This window comes from Equus przewalskii, chromosome 22, assembly GCF_037783145.1.
Source record: "Equus przewalskii isolate Varuska chromosome 22, EquPr2, whole genome shotgun sequence".
Lineage (NCBI taxonomy): Eukaryota > Metazoa > Chordata > Mammalia > Perissodactyla > Equidae > Equus > Equus przewalskii.
In genome coordinates this window covers 38,561,856-38,585,741 of record NC_091852.1, presented here as the reverse complement: position 1 = coordinate 38,585,741, position 23,886 = coordinate 38,561,856, and the positions used below count along the sequence as shown (strand labels likewise).

General features: G+C 42.5%; 1 protein-coding gene and 1 pseudogene across 1 annotated transcript; both read right to left on the bottom strand.

Annotated features, from left to right (window-relative positions):
• Positions 1-991: 991 nt before the first annotated feature.
• Positions 992-3,580, bottom strand: LOC103567858 (interferon alpha-B-like; annotated as a pseudogene).
• An 864-nt stretch (positions 3,581-4,444) lies between these two features.
• On the bottom strand, positions 4,445-6,659 carry LOC103567857 (interferon omega-2-like). The gene has a single exon (XM_070589798.1). The coding sequence runs from the start codon at positions 5,197-5,199 to the stop codon at positions 4,459-4,461; it is 741 nt and encodes a 246-aa protein (XP_070445899.1). The 5' UTR covers positions 5,200-6,659; the 3' UTR covers positions 4,445-4,458.
• Positions 6,660-23,886: the final 17,227 nt, after the last annotated feature.

Here is a 23,886-nt window from a genome sequence, read left to right as displayed (position 1 = left end):
AGTTCGGATCCTAGGCACGGACATGGCACTGCTCATCAGGTCATGCTGAGGTGGCATTCCACATAGCACAATCAGAGGCACTTACAACCAGAATATACAACTATGTACTTGGGGGGTTTGGGGGAGAAGAAGAAGAAGGAGAGAGAAAAGAAGAAGACTGGCAGATTGGCAAGAGATGCTAGCTCAGGTGCCGATCTTTAAAAAAAACCATCAGTACAAATGGTGAAAAAATGAAGAGTGGCCTTATTCACTGAACCTGTCTCCTCTTCCATTAGCCACCCAGTGGGAGTCTGTTTCCCAGCTTCTCTATTCTTAGGCATCCCATGAGAATAAATTCAGGCCAACTAATTCGAGTAGAAGTGATATTGCCCTGCATGGTCCTGGCCCTTGAAAACATGCCATGTGATCCACCTTACTTTTTCTCTTTACAGCTGAGTGGAGTAGACTCAAGTACCACAGACAGACTTGGAGTCACATGTTGAATATGGCAAAGCTGCAGAAGAGAAGGTAGCCATGTCTCTGAATCACTGTTTGGAGAAAAGCCAACAAGAAGTTTGATCTGATCAGGAATGCATGCATTGTGCTTATATGAAGGAAAAATAAATTTCTATTGTGATTGAATTATTGACAGTTCTGTTTATCTGTTACAGGAGCTACCATTAACTTAAAGCACAAATGTCTTTAACAACATACTCTCTTGAAGAATCTTTCCATAACAAAATGAACTTCACACTTTGAAAACAGCAAATACTCCCAAGAACTTAAAAAGATTTTTTAAAACGTCATAAAATTGTTTATTTAAGAAAGTAGATCATATTCTTCTCTCTAAACATATTTTATAAACACCTGATGTACAACATATTTTTTAAATATTCTGATGATTTTGGTTTCAAATATTTCTCAGCTGGTGCAGAAATATGATTCGAAATTGCTTTTAGGGCTTAGCACACAATAACGTGTTTAGGGAGAGTCCGAAGTACAACTTTCTCCTTTATTTGCTGCCTTTTCTTTGGGGATTGTTACATGAGGGAGAGCACACTTCCATTTCTGCTCTGACAACCTCCCAGGCACAGGGGCTGAATTCCTTTTCCTTCAGATAGTGATTGATGCTTTTGGAAGTAATTCGGGGCAACAGTTCCCAAACAGGGAACAAGCCAGATTTTCTTCTTCCAGCTGTTCCAGGCTGTGATCAAGGCTAGAGATCCAAGAGGGTGTTGCTCAAGGAGTATGGCTGTCCTCAGTGTTGAAGAGGTTGATTATCAGCTGGAGCATCACCTGGTGGAAACAGGTGCCTTGTATCCCCTGCATTTGGGAATTATTCCCTCTATTCCAAGGAAATTTGAAATGGGTTCTGTTATTCAGGCATGACTGAGAGGGGATACTTTTCAGCTGTCTCAACAGAATGGAGATTTTCATGTTTTCCAGTCTATGGATCCAAGGCAAGTTCCAGCCCAGAGAGCAGGCAAGGATGGAGCAGAGCATCACTCCTGCCGCTACCAAAGGGATCCGGGCCTTTGAGAATTCCGGTGACTCACTAGACGGCCGCCAGAGGGCGCGCAGGGAGCATTTCCTGACGCCCCGGGTTCAGATGCGCAGACTCGGGAGCTTTTGTTTCAGTGGTTCGGGCTGCTCCAGGGAGATGCCCTCGGGTCCTCGAGGACCAACTTGTGCAACTTTACTAGTAGGTAAGAAACCTCCCTTTCCCCGGCCCTGACTGCTGAGGAGGGAGCTTGGCCCCGGCCTCGCCAGCAATGTGTTTCTCAGGGAGAGAGCACAGGACCTGGCGTTTTCTGCATTTGCCCCTGAGTTTTGTGCTTTCCTTTCACACACAAACTTCAGCAAGGCCGTTTTGACACTGAATCCCTTTACAGAGCTCTTTCCTTACTTGCTTTAAAAACAAAAAATCAACTAAAGCCATAGTTTACATTAGGGTTCACTCTTTGTGTTGTACATCTATGGATTTTGACAAATGCGTGCACCGCTATAATATCCTGCAGAATAGTGTTCTTGCCCGGAAAGTCCCCTGTGCTTCACCTGTTCATCCCCCTCCCCAAACCTTGGCAACCGCTGATCTTTTTCCTGACTTCATAGTGATGTCCTTTTCTAGAATGTCATACAGTTGAAATCATACAGTATGTAGCCTTTTCAGATTGACGTCTTTCAACTAGTAATATTCATTCAAGTTTCCTTCATGTCTTTTTCATGGCTTAATAGCTCATTTCTTTTTAGCGCTGAATAATATGTCATTGTCTGGGTGTACTACAGTTTATTTATCCATTCACCTATTGGAGGACATCTTGGTTGTTTCCAGGTTTTGGCAATTATGAATAAAGCTGCTACAAACATCCTGTGCAGGGTTTTGTGTGGACGTAAGTTTTCCACTCATTTGGGTAAATCACAAGGAGCACAATTACTAGATGGTATGGTAAGAGTATGTTTTGTTTTGTCAGAAACTGCCAAACTGTCTTCCAAAGTGGCTGGACCATTTTGCATTCCCACCAACAATGAATGAGAGTTCCTGTTGCTCGACATCCTCACCAGCATTTGGTGTTGTCTGTTCTGGATTTTAGCCATTCTAATAGATGTATAGTGGAATCTCATTGTTCTTTTAATTTGCGTTTCCCTAATGATGTGTGATGTTGAGTCAACATTTCATATGCTTATTTGCAGTCTGTATGTCATCTTTGGTGAAGTGTCTATCTGGATTTTTTGCCCATTTTTAAGTGAGATTTTTGTTTTCTTATTGTTGAGTTTTAAGAGTTTCCTGCGTATTTTGGATACAGTCCCTTATGAGATCTCTCTTTGGCAAATATTGTCTCCTAGTCTGTGGCTTGTCTTCTCATTCTCTTGACAGTGTCATTCGCAGAGCAGAAGTTTTTTACTTTAGTGCAGTCCAACTCATCACTTTTTCTTTCATGGATCGTGTTTTGGTGTATCCTAAAAGCTGTTGCCAAATCCAAGGTCAGTTAGATTTTTGCTATCTTTTTTTCAAACAAGATTAATGGTGAAGACAACTGGCTTTTGATTTCCACTCTGACAACCTCCTATGTACAGTCACTTATTCCTTCTGTTTAAAATACAGACTGGTTCCTTGAAGTGCCTCTTCACAGCCAAGAGGAAGTACTTGCCTCAGGAATTTATTTTACTTTTTTCTCCAGACTAACAGATCTCCCTGTCTCCAGCTGCTGACCAAGTCAGGTAAGCATTTTCTCCAGGAGGATACCCTCCACTTCACAAACAAGCTTCCCAGAATAATTTTCTATGCACAGTGCCCCTAATTCTCATTCTTGTGTTTCTTTTTCAACCTACTCCCATCTGATTTCTGTCCCATTATTTCCGCTAACCCAGATCCTGCTAAGGTCACCAGCGGCATCTGCTTTCAGGTGCACTGGACACCTGCGCTGAAAGCACCACTCTGTCCTTTAAACACTCTCTTCCCTTCAGTAGTCTCCCCCCATCTGTCCCCACATGTCCTTCTAACTCCACTGGCCACTCAGCCTTGGTGCTCATTGCAGACTCTCCTCTGCCCAACCTTTAACTGTTGAGGGTCTGCAGGACTAAGTTTAGGTCCTCTCCTCATCGTCCACTCTATTATAGGTGACACATCCATCCCATGCCCTCCTGCCCAGATACACAGTAAGGAATCCCCAGTTAATACCTGCACCCAGGGCATTTGTTGTTCATTCTAGACCCATGTACCCAACAGCTGACAAGAGTTCTGCAATTATGTGTCACCCAGGCACCCTAGAAAGGATATCTTCTCTCCGCCCAAAATTATTTGTATCTAAACCTTCTGATGTGAGAACATTATTTTCCTTTACTTCTTTTTGTATTTTTTAATATAATAGAAATTTTAAAAATGTTTATAGTGTTTTTTATGTCTCTTTCCCTGTAAGACTGAAGGTTTCAACTTTAGATTTAGATTTATTCACTTCTGTTTCATGAAGGCAATTCCACAAAAATTCACAACCACTTTGATACTCAATTCATACATACAACATGAACTGAATGAATGAATGAGTAGATAAATATTAAGATCCATTCTTTTATTTGGTTTAGAAAACCAGGGTTTGGATTTAGGTATAAAGGACAAAAAGACTTAAGAAGTTTTCTTTGATATGAATTTAATAAATAAAACGAAATGCAAATTTAATAAAATGGAAAGGTCAACATATTTTCTAAATTGTAATACAATATAAAGGCAAATATCTTTTATGAAAGTATAAATATAAATATGGTAAGATATAAACATAAATAAATAAACAAATAATAAATAAAAACATCAGGGCAGTCATCTCTTAGGCACTGATGCCCTAGGACCTGAATAATTTTAACATATTCTTGCTTAACATTACTGACAGACTATTTGCTGAATTAAATTTAAAACATTCTGTGACTAAAGCAGAAATAAGAGGCTTTCAAAATGACCAAAGATATGTGCAAGGGTGATGTGGCACATCAGTCAAGGAGAATCATTTCAAGGTGAGCTCCAGGTCTCCATCCTTCATTCCTGAACCTTTCTTGCAGGTTTGCTGATGAAGAGAAGGATCTCATGATTTCCATTCGGACAATCTCCCAGGCACAGTCACTGTATTTCTTCTCTTTCAGGTAGAGATGGATCCCCCGGAAGTACCTCTTCACGGCCAGTGTAGGGCGCACAGTTCCCAGGGCGGATTCTTCCTCTCCCATCTCCTGCTCCAAACAGGTGTCCAGGTCTTCCAGCTGCCGAAGGAGTCCCGTGCAGAGTTCGTCCAGGAGAGTCGTGTTCCAGGCAGCAGACGAGCGCTCTGTGTGGAAGAGGCTGAAGATCTGCTGGAGCATCTCGTGGAGGACAGACGCGGCCTGGGCCTCTGGGAACTGCCTGCCATCCGCCATGTCCTGGGGGAACCTGAAGTCTTTTCTGTCCTTCAGACAGATTGCGGAGGAGATTCTGCTCATTTGGCCCAGAAGCACGAAGTTCTTCCTGCTAACCAGGATGTGGCTGTGAGGCAGGTCACAGCCCAGAGCTCCACCAGGGCCATAACTGATCACCACCAGGGCCGTCAAGAGAGAGGGCAGGAGGGCCATGGGGAAAACGAGGGTGCTGCTGGCCTGGCTGAGCTGGGTGTCTCTGAACCTTGGACCCGAGGTTCTCTGATGACATTCTTTCCAAGCATGGCCATTAAATAGGGAACACAATAATTTTCGTCTTCTAAACATTTCTCTCCAGTTTTACTTCCTTTTTTGTTTTCATTTATGTATTCTCCATGTGGTCTAAGAAGACGTCATCAATCCAAACTATTAGTTTTGCAATAGAAGTTTAATTTTCCCAGTAAACTTCAGATGTGCCAATCTGAATGGATACTCATCAATCAAATGAGAAAGGTCTTTGTCCTAAAGTCAGAAGTGATGTGAGTATGTAAATACTCCACACACACACTCTTTTTTCAAATATTGTTCTTCTCTGTCTAGGGCACATTTTTAGCCTTGATGTTAGGCTCCATTTTGTCCTCCTCACTTTACATAGGAGGGCAGGCTCCCTCAGCCCTAAAGGTCTCTGTATTAGTTAAGGGATTTACCAGACCACCATTGGCAATTAAGTTCCTTAGAACCAAGCACTGGGTTTCATTTAATGTTTGATTCACAGCAGAGGCCGATGATTATGAGTGAATGAGCTTCTCTGATGTTTCTCTTCCTTCTAGAACTCATTCATGCAGGTCCATGTGGTTATACTTCATTGGGCCCACAAGGTTATGACTAGCAGAGACATTCTCCTTTCTTTCTACCATTTTATTCCTGGAGGCCTATAGTGCCCCTCAGGCTGTGCCAACACCCCCAGTAGGAATCCTGGTTCTTTTCAGGAGCAGATGGGTATGGAGATTCAAATCCAAGATAATTTATTTTCCCAGCACCACCCCACTCACAAGGTACATATCACGTCTAGTACACATCATAGCTCCTCCGCAGTGACAGAGGCCTCATCCTGAACTCCCCTGGACTCAAGAACTGAGGGCAGGCTCACCACATCCTGAGGACTTCAATCCTGAGGATTTCTTTTCTGTGGAGGGGCTTATTTCTGTGTTGGCAAAATAATTTATCCTTCAGGACCGTCACCCTTGCTCCTAGAGTGTTTGCATGAAGGACCTGAGTCCTCAGTGGTGACCTCCTGCTCTCCTGACTTAGTCCCCAGGTATCAAAAATGTCAACAGCCCTCAGGTGCTGAGAGCAAACATTTCTTTTGTCTAAGGAGGTGGAGGAATTACCCAACTGCAATCATTTCACCTTTAGTAGGCACATAATTTTTATGTTGCCAAGAACAGATTTTACTATTCAACTCTTTTACTTAAACTATTGAACACTTGTTGTGCTTGAGCTTTCTGAGCTGGGCACAGGGGATTCAGTGATGATGATCTGTCTCATTAGAAGCTTATGTTACAGAAACTAATGACCTTTGGTTGTTTATCAGTGAGTGGATTCCATTGGGCTTCTTCATTCCTCTGTCTCTGTCTCCATCTCCCTCTGAGAATGCAGGGCAGTGAGGGCAGGCTGCTATGTCAGAGAGAAATAGTCTCTTGCTTTACTTATTCATGATTTTTCATTTAAAAATTTTGTAATTTCTTTTCCTTTAGTGGCTCAGTGGGCAAGATCTGTCATGCTGCTCCTGCATTGCATTCTAATTCATGATGAGGTGAAAACAATAAAGGAAGTAAAAGAAAGGCAAAGAGGCTGCAATGTGTATCATTTTCAGGACTTCAGACTTTTTGTTCCTCATTTCGACTTTCCTAGAAAGTAAAATTTGACAGTTGTTTTGAGGGCAAAATAAAACAAACATAACTCTGAATGTGGTGAAAGTGAAAAAAGGGATGTGATTTTCTGCTGACAAAATGACATATTCTAAGTTAACAAAATTCAGTGTAACGAAATTGGGGACCAGAGTGTGGCAGAGGGGAAGAATGAAGGCCAATGATGAATAACACAAACCAGGACAATGGCTGCTTCTGCCAGAAGCTCAAAGACCAACTCCTGGGTCAATGGCCTGCCTTTAGCTTTGCAAGACCAGCCATCTGATGTTTCTTTCATTTAATCCACATGTGATCAGCTCTGAGGAGAGAAGGGAGGAGTCACACCAACCAGCTCACAGATACTGGCAACCAGGCTCCGAGTAGCTAGGACACTGCCCTCTCTGGCAGAATAGTGGGTACAAGCCCTTACCTGAGCTCTCTACCTAGTTGACAAATTCTCTCAGGCAATGAAAAGATTGCCTCGAGAAATCTTGAATTGAAATAAATAGATGATTTCAAAAGATTCTGATCTTAATCTGGATAATAGTAATCATGATATTAAAAAATCCTAACTGAATTTTATTGCATCCTTATTATGGGCTAGCCACTCTTCTTAGTTCTTTAAAACATTAACTAACTCCTCGCAATAACCCTATTTGGATTCCACTCACTTATACAACTGGAGAGAAATACAACTCTGGAGGGATGAACTCTTCCAAACGTACCAAAGATCCAAGGGGAAACCTTAGGGAGAGTTGATATAATGGCTTGTCTGGAAGAGCCATGAAAGGAAGTGAAGGATAGAAACGTTGACAGGATTTATGAATCAACGAGAGATCACGGCATGAAATCATAGAGCGAGGAGAGCGAGATGACAAAGGATCCTGAGTTCCACTTCAGATGCCAAAAGGTTGTTTCTTGTTTTGTAGAGCAAGACAGAGTGTGGTATGAGTCCACTGAACTGACTTTAAGTTCTAAGGAAAAATAGACAAAATGCCTATTAAATAGAAGGGAGTAGATTTTTCTTCCAGTTGGAAAAAAAGTCTAAGATTTTATGAGTGACTTCTTCAATGAAATATAGTAAAATAGCTTTATTAACCCATTAACCATAGCCTCTTGGAAGACTATTTCTTTTTAACTCTTGAGTTTTCTTGTGAGTTTAAGAATAAACAAAAAACCCCTGACAGTTTCCAGCCATATGGGCTCTGACTTTCCTTCTTCAGCACCTCACTGATTCCGTGGGAGACCTCTTCAGGCCAGCCTGCTCTTCTCATTGCCAAGGACAACTCTGTTTCTCACCTCCAGCCCAGACTGCACTTCCTGTTGTCTACTGAGAAAGCTCAGTGAAGAATCTCTTCTCCTCTCTGTCTTTGCAACCACTGGTTGCAATGTGAGTGTTGAGGAGGTTTATGTGTGACCAAGATGGAGGAATACAATGCCTTCCCAGACAGAAGCAGTGAATGCTTTTAAGGGGCTACTTAGCAAGGAGAGTCTTTCTTGAGCTCCAGACTCAGCCACACTGCTTAGTATAGGTGTGTGTATTTTTCTAGCCTCATCCTATTTAAAAAATCATAAAATAAAACTTCAGGCTGAAATAAACATACCATTAAAATCACCAATTTATTGATGAAATAATGAAAGTATTGTTTGTATTGGAAATAAAGGTTGGTTAAATAACTTTAGGTCTACAAAATTCAATCAGTCAGCGATGAGGTCCCCAAGTAAGGTCCCTGCAAATAGGAGAGGGCCAGATGGGAATCATGGAATTTAAAAGACCAAGGAAAGATTCATCAAGAAAAAACAGACTAGAAATTCTACTTTAATGCAAATAACACCTCTGATGTATTCAAAAAGCAACAACACATGCAACATAATGGAGTGTGAGGAAAGGGCAACGGACTTTGTAAAGGACAGCATTTCTTAAACTTTTTGGTTCGGGACCTCTTTACACTCTGAACAATTGTTGAGAACCTGACAAGTTTTTGTAAGGTGAATAATATCTATCACTATTTCTCATATAATAAATGTAAACTGAGAAACTTTTAATACATGAGATTATATAGGCACACATTCTATGAACTCTTAGACGAAATCATCATACATCACTTGACAGCTGGAGAAGTTCACCAGACACATGAGAGATTGAGAGGGAAAAAGACAAATAACATCTTAGTACTTTAATAAATATAAATAAAAACAGTTTGACCTTGTGGACTCACAGAAAGTGTCCCAGGAGTCCCCAGACAACACTTTGAGAAACACATCTATTGGAAAATGAAAATAATTTTTACATTTAATTAAGTGCTGAACTTCTCTATGTAAATTACGACAGTATACCTATTATTGATTCTAAAAGAGTTAAAAGCTGGTAAAGGGTAGTGATTTTTAAAAGAAACTAAAAACATTAACATTGATTTTCTCCCTAGCCCTGACCTGATTAATTTTTGTGCATAATAAAGAGCCATGGATGAGTTGTTTTACTACTATTAAATAATACATTAAAATAGATGATTTTCCCACATTTGCCTCTGTGTCATTTATTTTTCTTAGGGGTAAGCTTTAGCAAGATGTCATTTTGTTTTTGCAAACATTTACCAAAGTCTGAGATAAAACTCTGAGCTGAGGGAGGGCCTATATCTCCACACGCCCAACGTGTATGACCCATGCGAACAGAAACACGTGGAGCTTTTTCCTTCTGGTCCCAGACTCCACACTCACAGTATGAGTGTGGCTAGGGCTCTCGTGCAAGGGATGTTGCCTCACTGTCCAAGGACCTGGATGGTTGTCTAGAATTGGTGCCCTTGCACAGGATAAGGTTAGCTTACTTCACGTGGAATCCACAGAAAGCCAAGTGCTTGATGACCATCTCAACGTACTTCACGGAGTTTCCTTTTATGCAACAAGAAATTAGATATTTTTTGTTGTTTGTCTATTTCCCTGTTTGGTTTTTACAGACTCTAGCATCCACCAGCTTCATGAGTAATTGTCCCAGGCTGCAGTATAATAGCCTTTTAGGTGTTCACGTTAATGGCTAATGGTTCTAATTTATTTATATACGTTTCATGTTCTTTGCTTTTTGAACCCTAATCCTCAGGAAGGGTTCCAAGCTCTAACTTTAAATGTACTTACTCTGTGCAGTATGCACCATCTGCAAAGAAAAGGAGAAATAATTCATCAACGTCCTCTTTTCAGTTAGTTAAATAAATGAATTTCCACAAAGGTCTTTGCTGCCATGAGAAATTTTGGTCTTCCAATATTCACATTAATAACTGTTCTGCTATGGAGGCTCTGCCCTAGTTGCTGCTGAATATCCTCAAATCCCTGCCTGTGACCCTTTCGTTCAAATATTGTTTGGTTTTAAAGAAGGCTGCCTCCTGACCTGAATTTAAGAGATTTCTTTAATTGCACTGGCCCCAGGAGTAATTTTCCCTCCGCTGTGATGACCTGCTGGGTTCTAGGGAGGGAACAGAAGTCTGCAGCTGGCAGTGGAGTAACCCTTGCCCCTTCCAATATTCTGAAGGCTGCTGTGCTATCAGTGTCACCCATGCTGGGGACACGGCTATTGGCCACGTCTCTGTGGGAGAACTCTGTGCTTTAAGCAACCACTTCAATCTTCTCATCTTTCTGATGAGAAAGATCTGAAGAAACTTTTGAATCAGTGCTACCCATTGTATTGTTCCACCTCCGGAGAACCTACCTCTGTTCCAGTCGACGCTTTACACATCTCTGTTCTCCTTCCAAGTTCTCAAGCTACTGCTGACTTTTCAGCTCCATGTGCACTGGAGTTTTTTGAGCAAATGAGAGTCCTGTGCCTAGTGGAGTCAGAACGTGGAACCGCCTAAACAGAGGCATAGATGAGCTTCTGGATTCTTTGGGTGTAGGCAAAAGTGTCCCTGTATTTAGTGTTTCTGTGCTGGTCTGCACTTCACGGGGCCTTGACCACTTGAGAGCGGGAATCAGCTGACAGGGAGGCTGGAGGCGTGGCCACGTTCACACTGTTGCTCTCCACGCTGGAAACCCTCAGTTGCTTTGACCTGGTGCTGCATGGTGATCCCACTACATCAGGTCCACTCTTTGTGCCATCTAATGTGCTCTCTCTACAGACATAGCATGGCTATATTCTCGCTGCTAGCAGCCATCGAAATAACCCTAGAAGATATGTCCCATTTTCTCTTTAGAATAGCTCCCCAGGAGTCTGTAAGATACCTGTGGGGCAAGAAAATACCTTATCAAACCATGATCCCTTGGCATCTAGCCCAGTGGCTACCATTGGAGGAGCTCCAGCAATATTCATGAAGAGAATAATGAAAGGAATAAGAAAAATATAAAGAATAATACCAACACAGTATATGTAGTTGATTCAAGAGAATAATATAAACTGGATCAAAAGACATAATGTAAAGAGTTTATTATTCAAGGGAAGTTATAAAAGAAGATTTTTTAAAAAATTTTATTGAGGTCATAAAGACTTATAACATTGTAAAATTTCAGTTGTACATTATTATTTGTTAGTCACCATATAAATGTGCTCCTTTACCCCTTACGCCCACCCCGCAAAACTCTTCCCCTCTGGTAAGCACTAATCGGTTCTCTTTGCCCATGTGTTAGTTTATCTTCCACATATGAGTGAAATCATATGGTGTTTGTCTTTCTCTGTCTGTCTTATTTCGCTTAACATAATACCCTCCAGGTCCATCCATTTTGTTGCGAATGGGACAAGTTTGTCTTTTTCTGGTTGAGTAGTATTCCATTGTACATGTATACCACATTTTCTTTATCCAATCATCAATCGATGGGCACTTGGGTTGCTTCCACTTTAAAAGAAGATTTTTGAGGAGCTTTTTTTTTAATTGATTACAAGAATATTTTCTTCAAGTTTGTATTTGCAAGATGTAAAATATCAGAATGAGAAATAAGTTCCTGGTTATTACTGGAATACACTCTCTCCACTCTTCTTTTTGCGTTTTTGTAAGTACCTGGAAAGAACTGTTGATTGCTTTTTTTTTCAGCTTGGCAAAAATAATATAATTGATTAGAGAGTTGAACATAACATTCATCTTTATTTTCTGATCTTTTTCCTATGGGTATTACTAAATAAAGGAAGAGTGCACTTCAGTTTTCTTCCTGACAGCTTCCTTCAGATAGGGAATGATACCCTGGAAGAATCTTTGAAGAGCAATACCCAAATATGACAAGCCTGAAGGATTTCTGCTTTCGTCTTTTGTTCCAGCTGTTCCTGATTTTACGGTCAAGCCTAGAGCGTAATTTATCCAGGAGAATCTTCCTCTAAGCAGCGCTGTAATCTTCTATGCTGGACACACTGAAGATTTGCTGGACATTCTGATGGCAAAAACAGGGAGCTTACCTCTTCTGGGCTTTGATGATCTCTCTACTTTTCTCAAGAAACTTGAAGTGGATTCTGGCATTCTAGCGGAACTGAGAGGCGTTCCTTTTTAGAGGCATGCCTTACAAACATGAAAAGTTCCTTATTTTCCAGGCTGTGGCTCCAAGGCCTATGCCAACCGAAAGAACAGGCACAGCTACAGCAGAGCGTCACCACTGCCATCAGCAGAGAAACCAGGGAGTCCAGAATCTCAGCGCTTCACCTGGATACAGTGACACTGAGCGCGTGGCCACCGCTCAACAGCGCGCGCAAACCCCCGTCGCTGCCCCCAGCGGCCGGCAGGGGGCGCCCGCACTCGCCGTGACCGACCCTCCGGCGCCGCCCGCCCAGCGGGACCCGCCTGGGGCTCCGGCCGCGGACACCGGGAGACCCGGCGCGTCGCCGTCCGCGGGAGCCCGGCCCGGGCGAGGCGCCGCGGGGCTCAGGGACCGCGCGGGGCGGGACAACGCGGAGCAAAGGCTTCCTTTCGGCCCGACGCCGCGGGGAGCTCCGCCGGGGCCCCGCCAGAGCCTTCCGCTGCCTGCGCCTGCCCGCGTCCATCCTTCCCTTTCTCCTGGAAGGTCGGGGCCACACCGTTTCCAAGAGCGCGCGCTCATTCGGGGACCGGCGGCTCGAGGTCAGAGCGTGCTGTGGGCTGTTTCCAGGTTCACGAGGCTTTCTGGGGAGAAAGACACGAATTCGGGGAAACGGAGACGCAGCTACAATATGGACACGAATCTATATATAAGATTTTATTAAGTTTTAATGGTTAATTTATCCTACAAAGTTAGAGTCGTTGAAAACTATTAAAGAGTAGGTGTACTAAAACACAGATTAACTTTAAAGATTTGTTTATACCAAACCCAGTTATAATTTCCTGGGCCTTAGTGAAAGCAAATTCGGCAATAATATTGTCAGAATTACTTCTTTACTTACCTTATTTTCAATTGAGAGAATTGCCATCTTTAATTTTAGCTTGCTGAAACAGTTTTGGAGAAACACCATATAAGTTATGATTTACGTTAATTCCTTCTCCATCTCGTCCCTAATGTATGTCCAAATTACAGGAGATATTCTTCCTGTCCCACGGTTTGACAATAGGATTTTATGGCAGGCCAATATTTTGATATCTTTTCTTTGGCTGACAACAATAATAATCATTTTGTTGGCACATTTTTAGGGAGCTGTCTCTATTTTGACAAAATCAAAATTTCCAGCAAGTACTTCTGTGTATAGGGTGACTGAAGAATGACCAAAAGTTTTCATTATGAAAGCTTTAATATACAGGTAAGCAAATCATATTTTTTAGCAGCGTTGTGTGAAAAGGGTCCAAGATATTTAGCAAGTAAGTATATTTCAGTTTCTTTGGTGAGAAATTTATAGACAGAATGGAATTTGTCAACATTTAACTTTGCATTTCACCCCCCCCCCCCACACACACACACATTTGTAAATCTCTCAGGCTTTTGTAATTGCAGGGCCAGATCTTATCTTTATTTAAAATTTTGATATTTTGTTCACCAAGAATTTTTTTATCATTAGTTTTGATTTTTGAAAATATTACATTAATATATCACTTTGCCTCATTACGAAATCATTTGGCACCCTGTTTCAATTTGTATCTGAGGCAAGTTCCAAATTCACCTAAACCTAATCCCACACTGGAATAGCCTTTGTTATGAAGAGTTGTGATTTTCCTTGGCTGAAAATTACATCTGAAAATCATAGAACATCCCCTTTCCTATCCCTCACTGAATTTTTTTTACAAGTTATCTTTGTCTTTATGACATTGTTTTACCTTAAACATTATTACTAGAGGTGATCTGAAACTAAGTGAAGATGAGGGAAGAGGTTATCTATATCATTTATTTATACGTTTCACAGAGTAGTTATGATCTCCCAAACAATTTGCTAAGATGCAGGTTCTCCAGAAAGAGCTTCAAGTCTGCGTGCGATTTCTCTTCTGTGCTAGGCACAGCCTTAACAATGTAGGCTGGGCTTTGCTCCTTCATGTCCTGCAGACTGCCCCCTGGCCTAGAGTTCCCATTTGGGAGGTGCTAACTTCCCTGACCCTTAAGCTTAAAAAACAACCAAGAAATTGTCAAATCGTCAGGTAAACTATGTCACACCCAAATCACAAAATTAGGTCAACATTCGTGAACTGCCATGGAAAGATTTCCAGGATATATATTATGTAGAAATATCAAATGGTATCAAAGAAATATCAAATGTTGATGCCTTTGGTATAATTATATAAAAGCATATCCAAAAAATGCACTGGTCCAATAGAGAGAGTTTGAGATGCTGACTCCTCAACTTTCGTGGATGGGGCTACCTTGAGGTCTCACTGTCTCTGGACCAGTCTTGATATTTCTAGGGCGCTGAGACTTTTGGGGGCTTTGGACAGTGTTACTTGTCAAGTCCATGTGACAGCTTTAGCAAAGTTGGGCCTTAAATTTGTCTAAAGTGCTTACCTGTGCATTCTGTTCTTCACGATCATGTTAACAGTATATGTGAATGTTCCCCAGTTAGTAGATGAGAGTTGGGTGGGCCCTCCTTCCCTCTCATTTCTCATTCCTTTCCCAAAATGGTGCTTGAGTACTGACTAAATGCTAACCACCTAAGCTGGTGATAGAGCAGTGCGTCCCTGTTCTGGAAGAAGATGGATAATTAAGCCAAAAGTCACAACATAGATGAGAAAGTAAGCCTGGGGAAGTAAAGTCACCTTCCCTAGCTGGCAAGGTCAAAGGACTCACCCTGAGAAACCCTTCTCACTATGACAGGAAGGAAGGAGGAGAGGAAGGGTGGGATACAAATGTTTTTGAGTTTGGTGAAGAAAAGTTGTCTCCTGATGGCTTCTGTTTCCTCTGTGAAGTGGCAGCTAGCACATCTGCTGAGGTTGGGGGGACAGAAGTCTGTCTGTCAAAATGGGGAATGTGTGAAATAGATTAGTTAAGGATAAGAAAGTTGGCCATGGAACAGTGATATGAGCTCTAAGAAGCAGGGAGCTTTGTGAGTTTTGTTCATTTATGTGTCCTAAGTGCACATAAGAGGAACTGACCAAATATACGGCATGAAGGAAAGTATGACTTCCATGCAGTAGTCGAGAGGCCCCTTAGCTGCAGACCACAGAGCTGTGGTGGCCCAATATACGCAAGTGTGCAATTTTATCTAGTAGGCCTCAGCCACTTACTGGAGGTCAGGTGTGGAAGAGGCAGAGGGTTTGCAATTTTGCCAGATAAGAATGAAGATACAAGAATGAGGTGAGGGTGTTTAGAATGTTTCTTATGCAGCGGACCATGAATGGCTACTCTATTAGTCTGCTCAGGCTGCCATAACAAAATAACACAGACTGGCTGGCTTAAACAACAGAAATTTATTTTCTCACAGTTCTGGAGGCTAAAAGTTCAAGATCAAGATGTCAGCAGATTTGCTTTTTTCTGAGGCCTCTCTCTTTGGCTTGCAGATGGCCGCCTTCTTGCTGTGTCCTCACATGGCCTCTTCTTGGGGCTGGCCCAATGGCATAGCAGTTAAGTTCACATACTCCACTTCGGGAGCCCAGGTGTCACAGGTTTGGATCCTGGGTGTGGACCTATCACCACCTGTCAGGCCACGCTGTGGTGACAACCCACATAAAATAGAGAACGATTGGCACAGATGTTAGCTCAGTGACAATCTTCCTCAAGAAAAAAAAATAAAAAAGAAGAAAATTGGCAACAGCTGTTAGCTCAGGGTCAATCTTCCTCACAAAAGCAAAAACCAAACAAATAAAAATGGCCTCTTCTCTCTGTGCACCCATCGCTGGTGTCTCTTCCTCTTCTTATAAGGACACCAGTCATATTGGATTAGGACTCCACCCTAAAGGCCTCATTTTAACTTAATCACCTGTTTAAAGACCTTATGTCCAAAGACAGTTGCCTTCTGAGGTACTGGGGGCTTGGAACTTCAATATGTGAATTTGGAGGGGGGACACAATTCAGCCCATTACGTTACCATAGAGAGAGAACAAAGACCAGAGGTTGTTGATGGACAAGGAGAGACTGCAAGGACCAGTAGATTGTTGGTCCTTACTAACCGGCATATAAGGGCAATTTGGAAAAGCTGAAGTTGGAGGCCAGAGGGTGGGATGCTCGGCTGTGTTACTGTATTACTTCAGAATGCAGAATAGCACCTAAAAGCAAAGATCTGTGAGTTTGGTGTAACTTGTCAGGTGATCCAGGGCCAGTCACTCAGCACTTTAAGCCACACCTCTCCTTGGATGAGTGGTCTTTGGCCATGGCAGCATAAGGAAGGTCACTGTCCTGAGGGTCACCTCCTCAGAGTTCTCTAGCCCTGGATTTTCTACCTATGTGGATACTCATCCTGTTGAATTTCAAGTTAGGAGATCAAATTTTAAAAGTGAATGTGCAGCATGGTTAATTATGTAATGAAAGGCAGACATCACTCTTCCCAGGCATTACTTGCTCTGTAAGTGTGAACCTCTCTGCAGGAGATAAAGCTTGCTTCTCTAGGCCTGGATATGGGAGCCAAGGCAGGTGAAGAAACTAAAGTGGAGCCAGGATGAGCTACACTGACCCTCACCTTCTCTCGCCTGGGCACAAGAGATGGCTCCAGTGGCTCTTTTCTCTATTTCATGGGGACTCCTCCTTTTTGGTGACTCTCTTACTTTCTGGCTCTTCTTTTTCAGCAGCTACTCCATCTGGCCTTTTAATGGCATTGACCCAGACTCCATGGATGTAGGAGAATACAGAGAGTCCTTTAAACATTTGGCCATGTGGGCTTCAGTGGGCTGAACAGTGGTCCACGTTGAGCCCAGAAAAACTGCACCCCCGTCATACATTGCAGAACCCACCTGTGGTGCGTGGGCTATGTGTGTCCTGAAGAAGATATCCCATGACTTTACCAAGGACATACTGATCACAGAGGACACCTCAGCCCTGATAGGTCAACTGTTTGCATTGAGTACAAGATCCTGCACAATTTTTAGAAAAAAAATGGCTGTAAAGAAAGCACTTACCCAAAAAAGGAGTTTGGCAGGCCTGAGAACATCCCTGCAGGCATTGTCTTTGTGCTCAAAGACAACCTCTCCTTCTACCTCCCCTGCCTGCAACACACACATACACACACTCTTGCCAAGATGGCACCAGGTCCATCTCAGCTTATCAGTGTTCCAGTCAGTCACCAGAGCCTGAGTCAGGTCGTGGGGGAGAGGGTTGAGGAGTGGGAGTGGCCTGATTAGTGATGATGGAGACACTCCCACTCCTTCCCACCCACTGGGTCCTTCTTTCCCCTCTTCTTTTGTTTCCCTCCTTTCTACTTCCACAACTCTGACCTTTTCCTTACTCTCTCCTCATTTTCCTGCAGGCGCTGTGTGGCTGCATGTGAACATCCCTATCACTGATGACTGTGTGTCCCACTTCCCCTGCATTGATGTCATCGAGCCAGGCAACAGTGTAGTCTCAGTGAGGAGCTGCTTCCTTGCCCACGGTGACCAGCCGGCAGGAAGAATTCATTTTTGAGTTCCAAGTTTATTTCAAAACAGCTGACTATCACAGATATAGCCCATCTTTAAGTAGTACCTACCAGAGCCTTGGGCCTCAGCACGTCCGTCTCAGTACCAGCACAGCAACACCCTCAACTTCAAGTCGGTTCTCACCTAGGTCTCTGTCCACTGTACAGTGGCTACTTTTCTAATATCTATAAAAGCGACTTTTTAAAGGAAAATTGTCCTGTCTCTGGACCCCTTTGGAGCTGGGCTGCCTGGTGGGCAGGAGATGGGGTGACCCAGGTCATGGGTCAGTTTTCATCTCCCTAGCTTTGAATCCACTTCCCTTCCAGTGGCTGGAGAGTGATGTGTTACTTGAAGGTATGTGGAGATTTCTCCCCAAGCCTGTAAGCAGTATATTCTCCTCCCCATCCCAGCTTTGCTGAGCCCTTTCATCACTCTGCCTTCCCTTTGGCCGCCTGGAGGAGAAAGAGCAGGAACTTATCTACTTTACCAACCCCACCACACCCTGGGTCCACAGTTCCCAACAAAGAGCTAAGGTCGCTAAACACTTTTATGCGCTTGTACCAGTGAAGGGAGGTAACCTGTAAACCCTTTTCACATGGAGCAGAGAGGTGAACGACACCCACAGCAGCCTTGCTGATAGCTCCAGTCCCTGCCTCCACCACCACCACCACTTCCCAAACACAAAGCCAGGAGCTCTGTGTCTCCTACTGACCTGGAGCATGTCACATCGGGAGAGTAGCACTCCTCCCGTTGGTGTAATCTAAGATCCTTGTCTTTTCATTGGCCAGCATGGCAGCTCACTGGACTAGTCTTTCTATGATGAACTAGTATTAAAATTTCATGGCGATTTTCCTCATTTCTTTGGATTGTGTACTTGAAACATTCCAGGCTGGCAGAAGACAGCCAGAATGGAGAAACTGTATTTTGGGTTAAATATAACCAGTATACAGGGAATCGGCCAAAAGACAAAAACAGGTCATGATTTTCTCTTCAGTACGAGAAGAATTCAGCTTCTTAGAGATGTAGACGGTTTTTGGCAGTGAAGGTAGAGGTATGTACTTCTTGGGAAGTACGTAGTGAAGTTTGGGTAGAACAAAGGGCATGGATGCTCGGAGCACACGGACCCTCACAGCCTGCTTGAAGGCTGCAGGATGTGACACTCAGCTCTTACCTCTCCTTGGGAAAAGAGGGAGCCCTGTCATCACAGGAATTTCTACCTTTGGACTCTGACTGGTCCTTGAGTTCTTGCATGGGCAGACTATCTTTCCTTGCCTCAACTCCATGCATAAGCCTCAGTTTCTTCTCTAGGATCTGGCTATTATCTGACTTGTTCTTCTGAGTTTCACCGTTCCCTTTGGCCACAAAGGCTGCTCTTATTTCTAGTAGGTTTGAGCTCTAAACAAAGGCTGACATCACCATGGATTTGTGCCGTGGATCTCCCTGTGCCTTCCCTCTTTTCCATGGATGAAGCCTCTGACTCAAACACCTCATCCTGTTTTTTAAGTTACTCTTTTATGGAGCCTATAGGAGGAATTGGGTGACTTGCTCACAGGGATCTATGCTAATTCCCTGTCCTGGGCAAGGGAACTAATCTCTGTAATGTGGAAGGACCCAAATTCCTGCATCCCCTCTTTAATACTCTCCTTCTAAGAGTCTCCTCTGGTTCCCTCTCTCCTGAGTGGATGATAGATTCTTGTCCCATGTGCTATCCTTCCCAGTTTAATTCTGCAAGCCTATGGGAAGAATTAGAGGGGGTCCCTCTCATCTGGCCTTCTTTTGTCACAGGCGGGGGTCCAGGGAAAGAGCTCTGTAGGCTGGGGACTGAATTTCTTGTGATAGCCTCTTCTCCCTGACCTGCTTGAGGATATCTCCCAAGGAACTTTTTGACATTGGCCATGGAGTTAGTCCTTGAAGCATGGGTAACTGAAGAGGGAAAGATGGACTTGGGAAGCTGTAGGTCAAGTGAGGAGGTAGTGTTGGAAGACAAAGTGAGGAGTAGCTTCAAGTATCTTGGCATGCTCTGTGGGTTGAAGGTAAAAGGCAAATTGTGGGGTAGAAATGATCCTTGAATTTTGTGGGATCCAGTGATAAAAAGGAATTTGGAGGGAGAGAGGCACCCATTGGTGGTGGTGATAACAAGGAAAGTGAGGAGGTAGCATGGTCCCGTGGGCAGGTAAAGAGGCCAGAGTGAGTAAAGACTGAGTGGAGCCCAAAGATGACAAAGAGAGGAGAATCTTCCCCAGGTCCCCCCACAAAAGACTTTCTGCTTCCATGGTTGCTGTAACTGCTCCAGAAAGGTACCTCAAAAGGGAGCTGGTGCAGGTTCCTGCAGGAGACAGGAAGTTCAAAGTGCATCAGGGAGCAGAATGGGGACAGGTCAGGGTGCCACATAGCCCTTTACTGAGATGACCATCCTTGTCTAGACTGTCCGCAGTTTCTACACTTTTGCAGATCTAGCATCTCTGGTGCGAGAAGAGTGTAATAAATGAGCTCTCTGACCAGTCGTCCACACTCCCTCCAAGGAGTGTTCAGATATTATTTATTCACATTTACAAAGATAACCCATTCGCCTGATGCAGCCAGTGTGATCTGAAACCCATTTTCCTAACTGTTCCGTGGTCTTGGTGTATTCCTTAGCCACTGAAATGCATGTCTTCTAGATGTTTTCTCCTAATCACAAGGGTCTGTGTTTCATTCATAGTAATGTACTGTCTTTTAATTTGGGGAATCTACCAAAAAACAGATTTGATGCAAGGACAACCAGAGACCTCTGTGTTTTAATTAGGGGCTATCATGGTGAACACCAGGAAACAGCCATCAGAACAATTCATCGATATCTATGCTGAGATGAATCAGGTAAAGTCCTCTCCTTCATGGGACTCTCATCTTCCAGGGACCAGACAGAACAGGACCCTGCCACTAATTCTAATAGACAGTAATTAGTGCTCTAGAAGCAGCTGTGGAGCAGGTGCTAGGCGGTCAGCATTGTGAGTTAAGAACTCTGCCAAGGAACCATGGTTCAGTGAAGATATGATAATTAGCTGCACTTTCCACAAGGGGTGATTAGGAAATTATTTCCAGGCAGACATGAAGCAGGACGGCTCCCTTTTACTAGTGTCAGAGGTAGAAAGGGATGTTGCAATCCCTATACAAAGTTATGATAAGCATATTTTCCTAATTACAAAGTCAAGACATCTGTTACAAAAAAGGAACTTGTGAAACTGGGAATTTACTATTAACAGCAATTTAATGCACCATCAAATGTGAGATTGTATTCAAAATACCTTTGCAGGTTTTACCCTCAGATTTTCAGGCTCTACCCACCTCCCGGCGTCAGACAGTCTGTGGAGCAGGAGCCTGGGTCTGCACAGCAGGTTGGAGGAAGGAAACACATTTTGGCCCCTTTTTCTCTCACCATAGCTGCCCCTGGCCTATAGGTTCCATGCCCTGCCTGAAGATGAAGACTCATTCTCTTTGTAACGAAGACTATGGCAAGAGGCTTATTCCAATACTAGAGTCAATTCCTGCCAGGAAAGAGCCTCTTATCAGCTCTGGAGGAAAATTCCAGAGGAAATTTCTGGAGGAAGAAAGGAGCACATTTATGCAGACCAAAAGGCTGCCCTCCAGACTTGGTCTCTTGCCCTGTTACACTTGGCCAGCAGGGGGCTCTTTTCCTGCAACAGCTTTATGAGCCCACAGTCACTGGATCCTGCTGTCTGCCTCCTTTGAACTACATGGAGCTGCCCTCATGTTCCAAAAGTATTCAACATAAAAAAAGGGAGACTTCTCTTACATATGTTTCAACAAAATCTGGAAATATCATTCAACGTTTACCCTCTATGTGTGTCCATCTGGGAAACCTTTAGGCCAGAAACCACAACAGAACAGGAAGCAGCTGGATTAAAAGGGCAGTGAGAGTAAAGGCAGTGAAGGAGGAGGGTTCCCTGGTAATTTCTACACTGAAGAAGAAGGAAACATTTGTGACATGGAAGTGAAGGAATAGATCCAGGAAAGCCGGGAGAGGTGCCAGGAGAAGTGTGCCAGGTGCCAAAATCAGCAAAAGAATATGATATGTCTTTTCCATTCTGGTCTATCCCAATGCCAGATATTGATTTAAGCCACTGTGCTGACTGAACGGAAATCAAACATATCTTTGATATGATGCATTCCTATTTTTCAGTCTTCAAGGTTCTTGCCAGAACTCAACTGACTTTTGTCAGTCAGCTATCAAGAGCAAGATGGTATAGTTTCAAACCAGTTTATAGAAAAAGACATGTAATATTCTCATATAGGTTTCTATGGAGAAAATGAAGACAATAGCTATGACTCATTAAATGTTAACTCCGAGGAAGGGACAATCCTAAATGCTTTAAAATGTACTTACATCAGCTCTACAAATATTTTTTACTCCATATTCCATTTGAGAAAAGTGAAACTCAGGGAAGTTGAGTTGCCTCTGGGCAGAATGTGGGTTCCATGCAGAATCCCATATAGTGAGTTATGGGTGATTCTTTAAGTTATATATTGGTTTCTGTTTTGTTCTGATCTATTTTTTCACTTGCGGAATTATTCTTTCTCTTTTTCACTGTACATCTCTTTTTGATGGCTACATTTGTACTCTCTGATGATTTTAATCTATTTTTTGTTCTTTACCTTAGATTTTTGTGGGAGAGAAATTCTCTAATCCAGTTTCATTTTTCCGTCTGATGAAGGAAGTTTCTCAAAATTTTATAGTCATTGCAGTATGGTTATCTTCGAGTCCCCCAAATTTCAGGATTTTTATAAAGCCAATGCTGCCCTCTGTAGAACAATTCAAAAGTTAATCAGGAAAGATCATCAAGCAAAACTATCAAAGAATAGAACAGGAAAAATTCTTACATATCTAGCTTTACCAGAAAATCAACTGTATTTATAAAACAGCAATGGTATAAACACAATGACAGTAAGGAAAGTTAGGTGACCAGAGTAATAAAGAAAATAATCTCGGAAATTGTGGTATTATCAGTAATTAAGTTTGAAATTAAAGGTATCTTAGCTGTTAAGAAGGAAGAAAAGAAGTTTCAGTAAATGGTAACAGGATAAATGCCTGGCAATCTAGACATAAACCAATTTAGATTCTCATCTCATATCACAGATGAAAATAAAATCCTAATGGAATATAAAAGTAAATGTGAAAGATATAAAAGGGAACTGATCATTCATGAGATCCATACAGGAATGAGAATGGGAGAGGACTGGTTGTATGTGTTCAACATTCTGGCACAGGAGAAAATATTAAAAAATGAGCTGCTTTTTGTAAACATAAAATTGACAAAGAGTTGTACCATAGGAATCCAGCTGCCATCTGCATAGGAAGGGTTTTTATTACTTTTAAGAATTAAGGATATATAAAAACATCATTCATAAAGATAATACAAAACTAGTTATGTCAAAAAACAAAACCCAAATAAAGAGAACTAAAAATAGCAAACAAAGCAAAAGAAAAAACTTTCTAGCCCACTAGTATTTAAAAACGGTTGAACAATGATGCTTGACATTTTAGCCTATTAAATAAGCAGTTATTTAAAAGACATAAAATGTTGATTTTATATGCTTTGTGCCAGTACATCCATTTCTTGAAATCTGTAGCCCAAAAAGTGTTTGTAAAGGTTAAAAAAATTATGTCCAATTATATTAACACATTTTTTCTTCAGGTCCTACCCTATTTCTCTTCTTCCCTTCACAGATAAACTTCTCAAAAGAAGTTGCTATCCACTCTGTCTCCAACACCTTTCCTCTTATTTAACCTTAGTCAATATACTCCAATCTGGATTCTAAGGAATTAATTCTGCCAAACCAGCCCTCACTTTTCCTGAATACAGGACATCATCTTCTAAACGCATTTTTTCCCTTAAATATCCTCTCATCACCATTCTTGTCCTCCTATTGTGCTGCCATTCCATTCCAGCATCCTTTTCTGGCTCCTCATTCTCTTCCCTGCGTTAAAATGTGAAGGTCACTAAGGTTCAGTTTCTTGTCATCTCCCTAATCACTACTCTCTTTCTAAGAGACTTCATTCGTTTCCAGGCCTTCAGGGACCAGGTAGACCCCAGCTCCCAACTAAACACTTCTAGCCTTGGCCCTCTGTAAATTCTAGAACTGTACATCCAATCGTCAAGCTTTAGAGTCTGGATCCTCCAGTTTCTGGTGATAGGAGCTACTTTTCTTTTGCCTATGGTATTAGCATATAA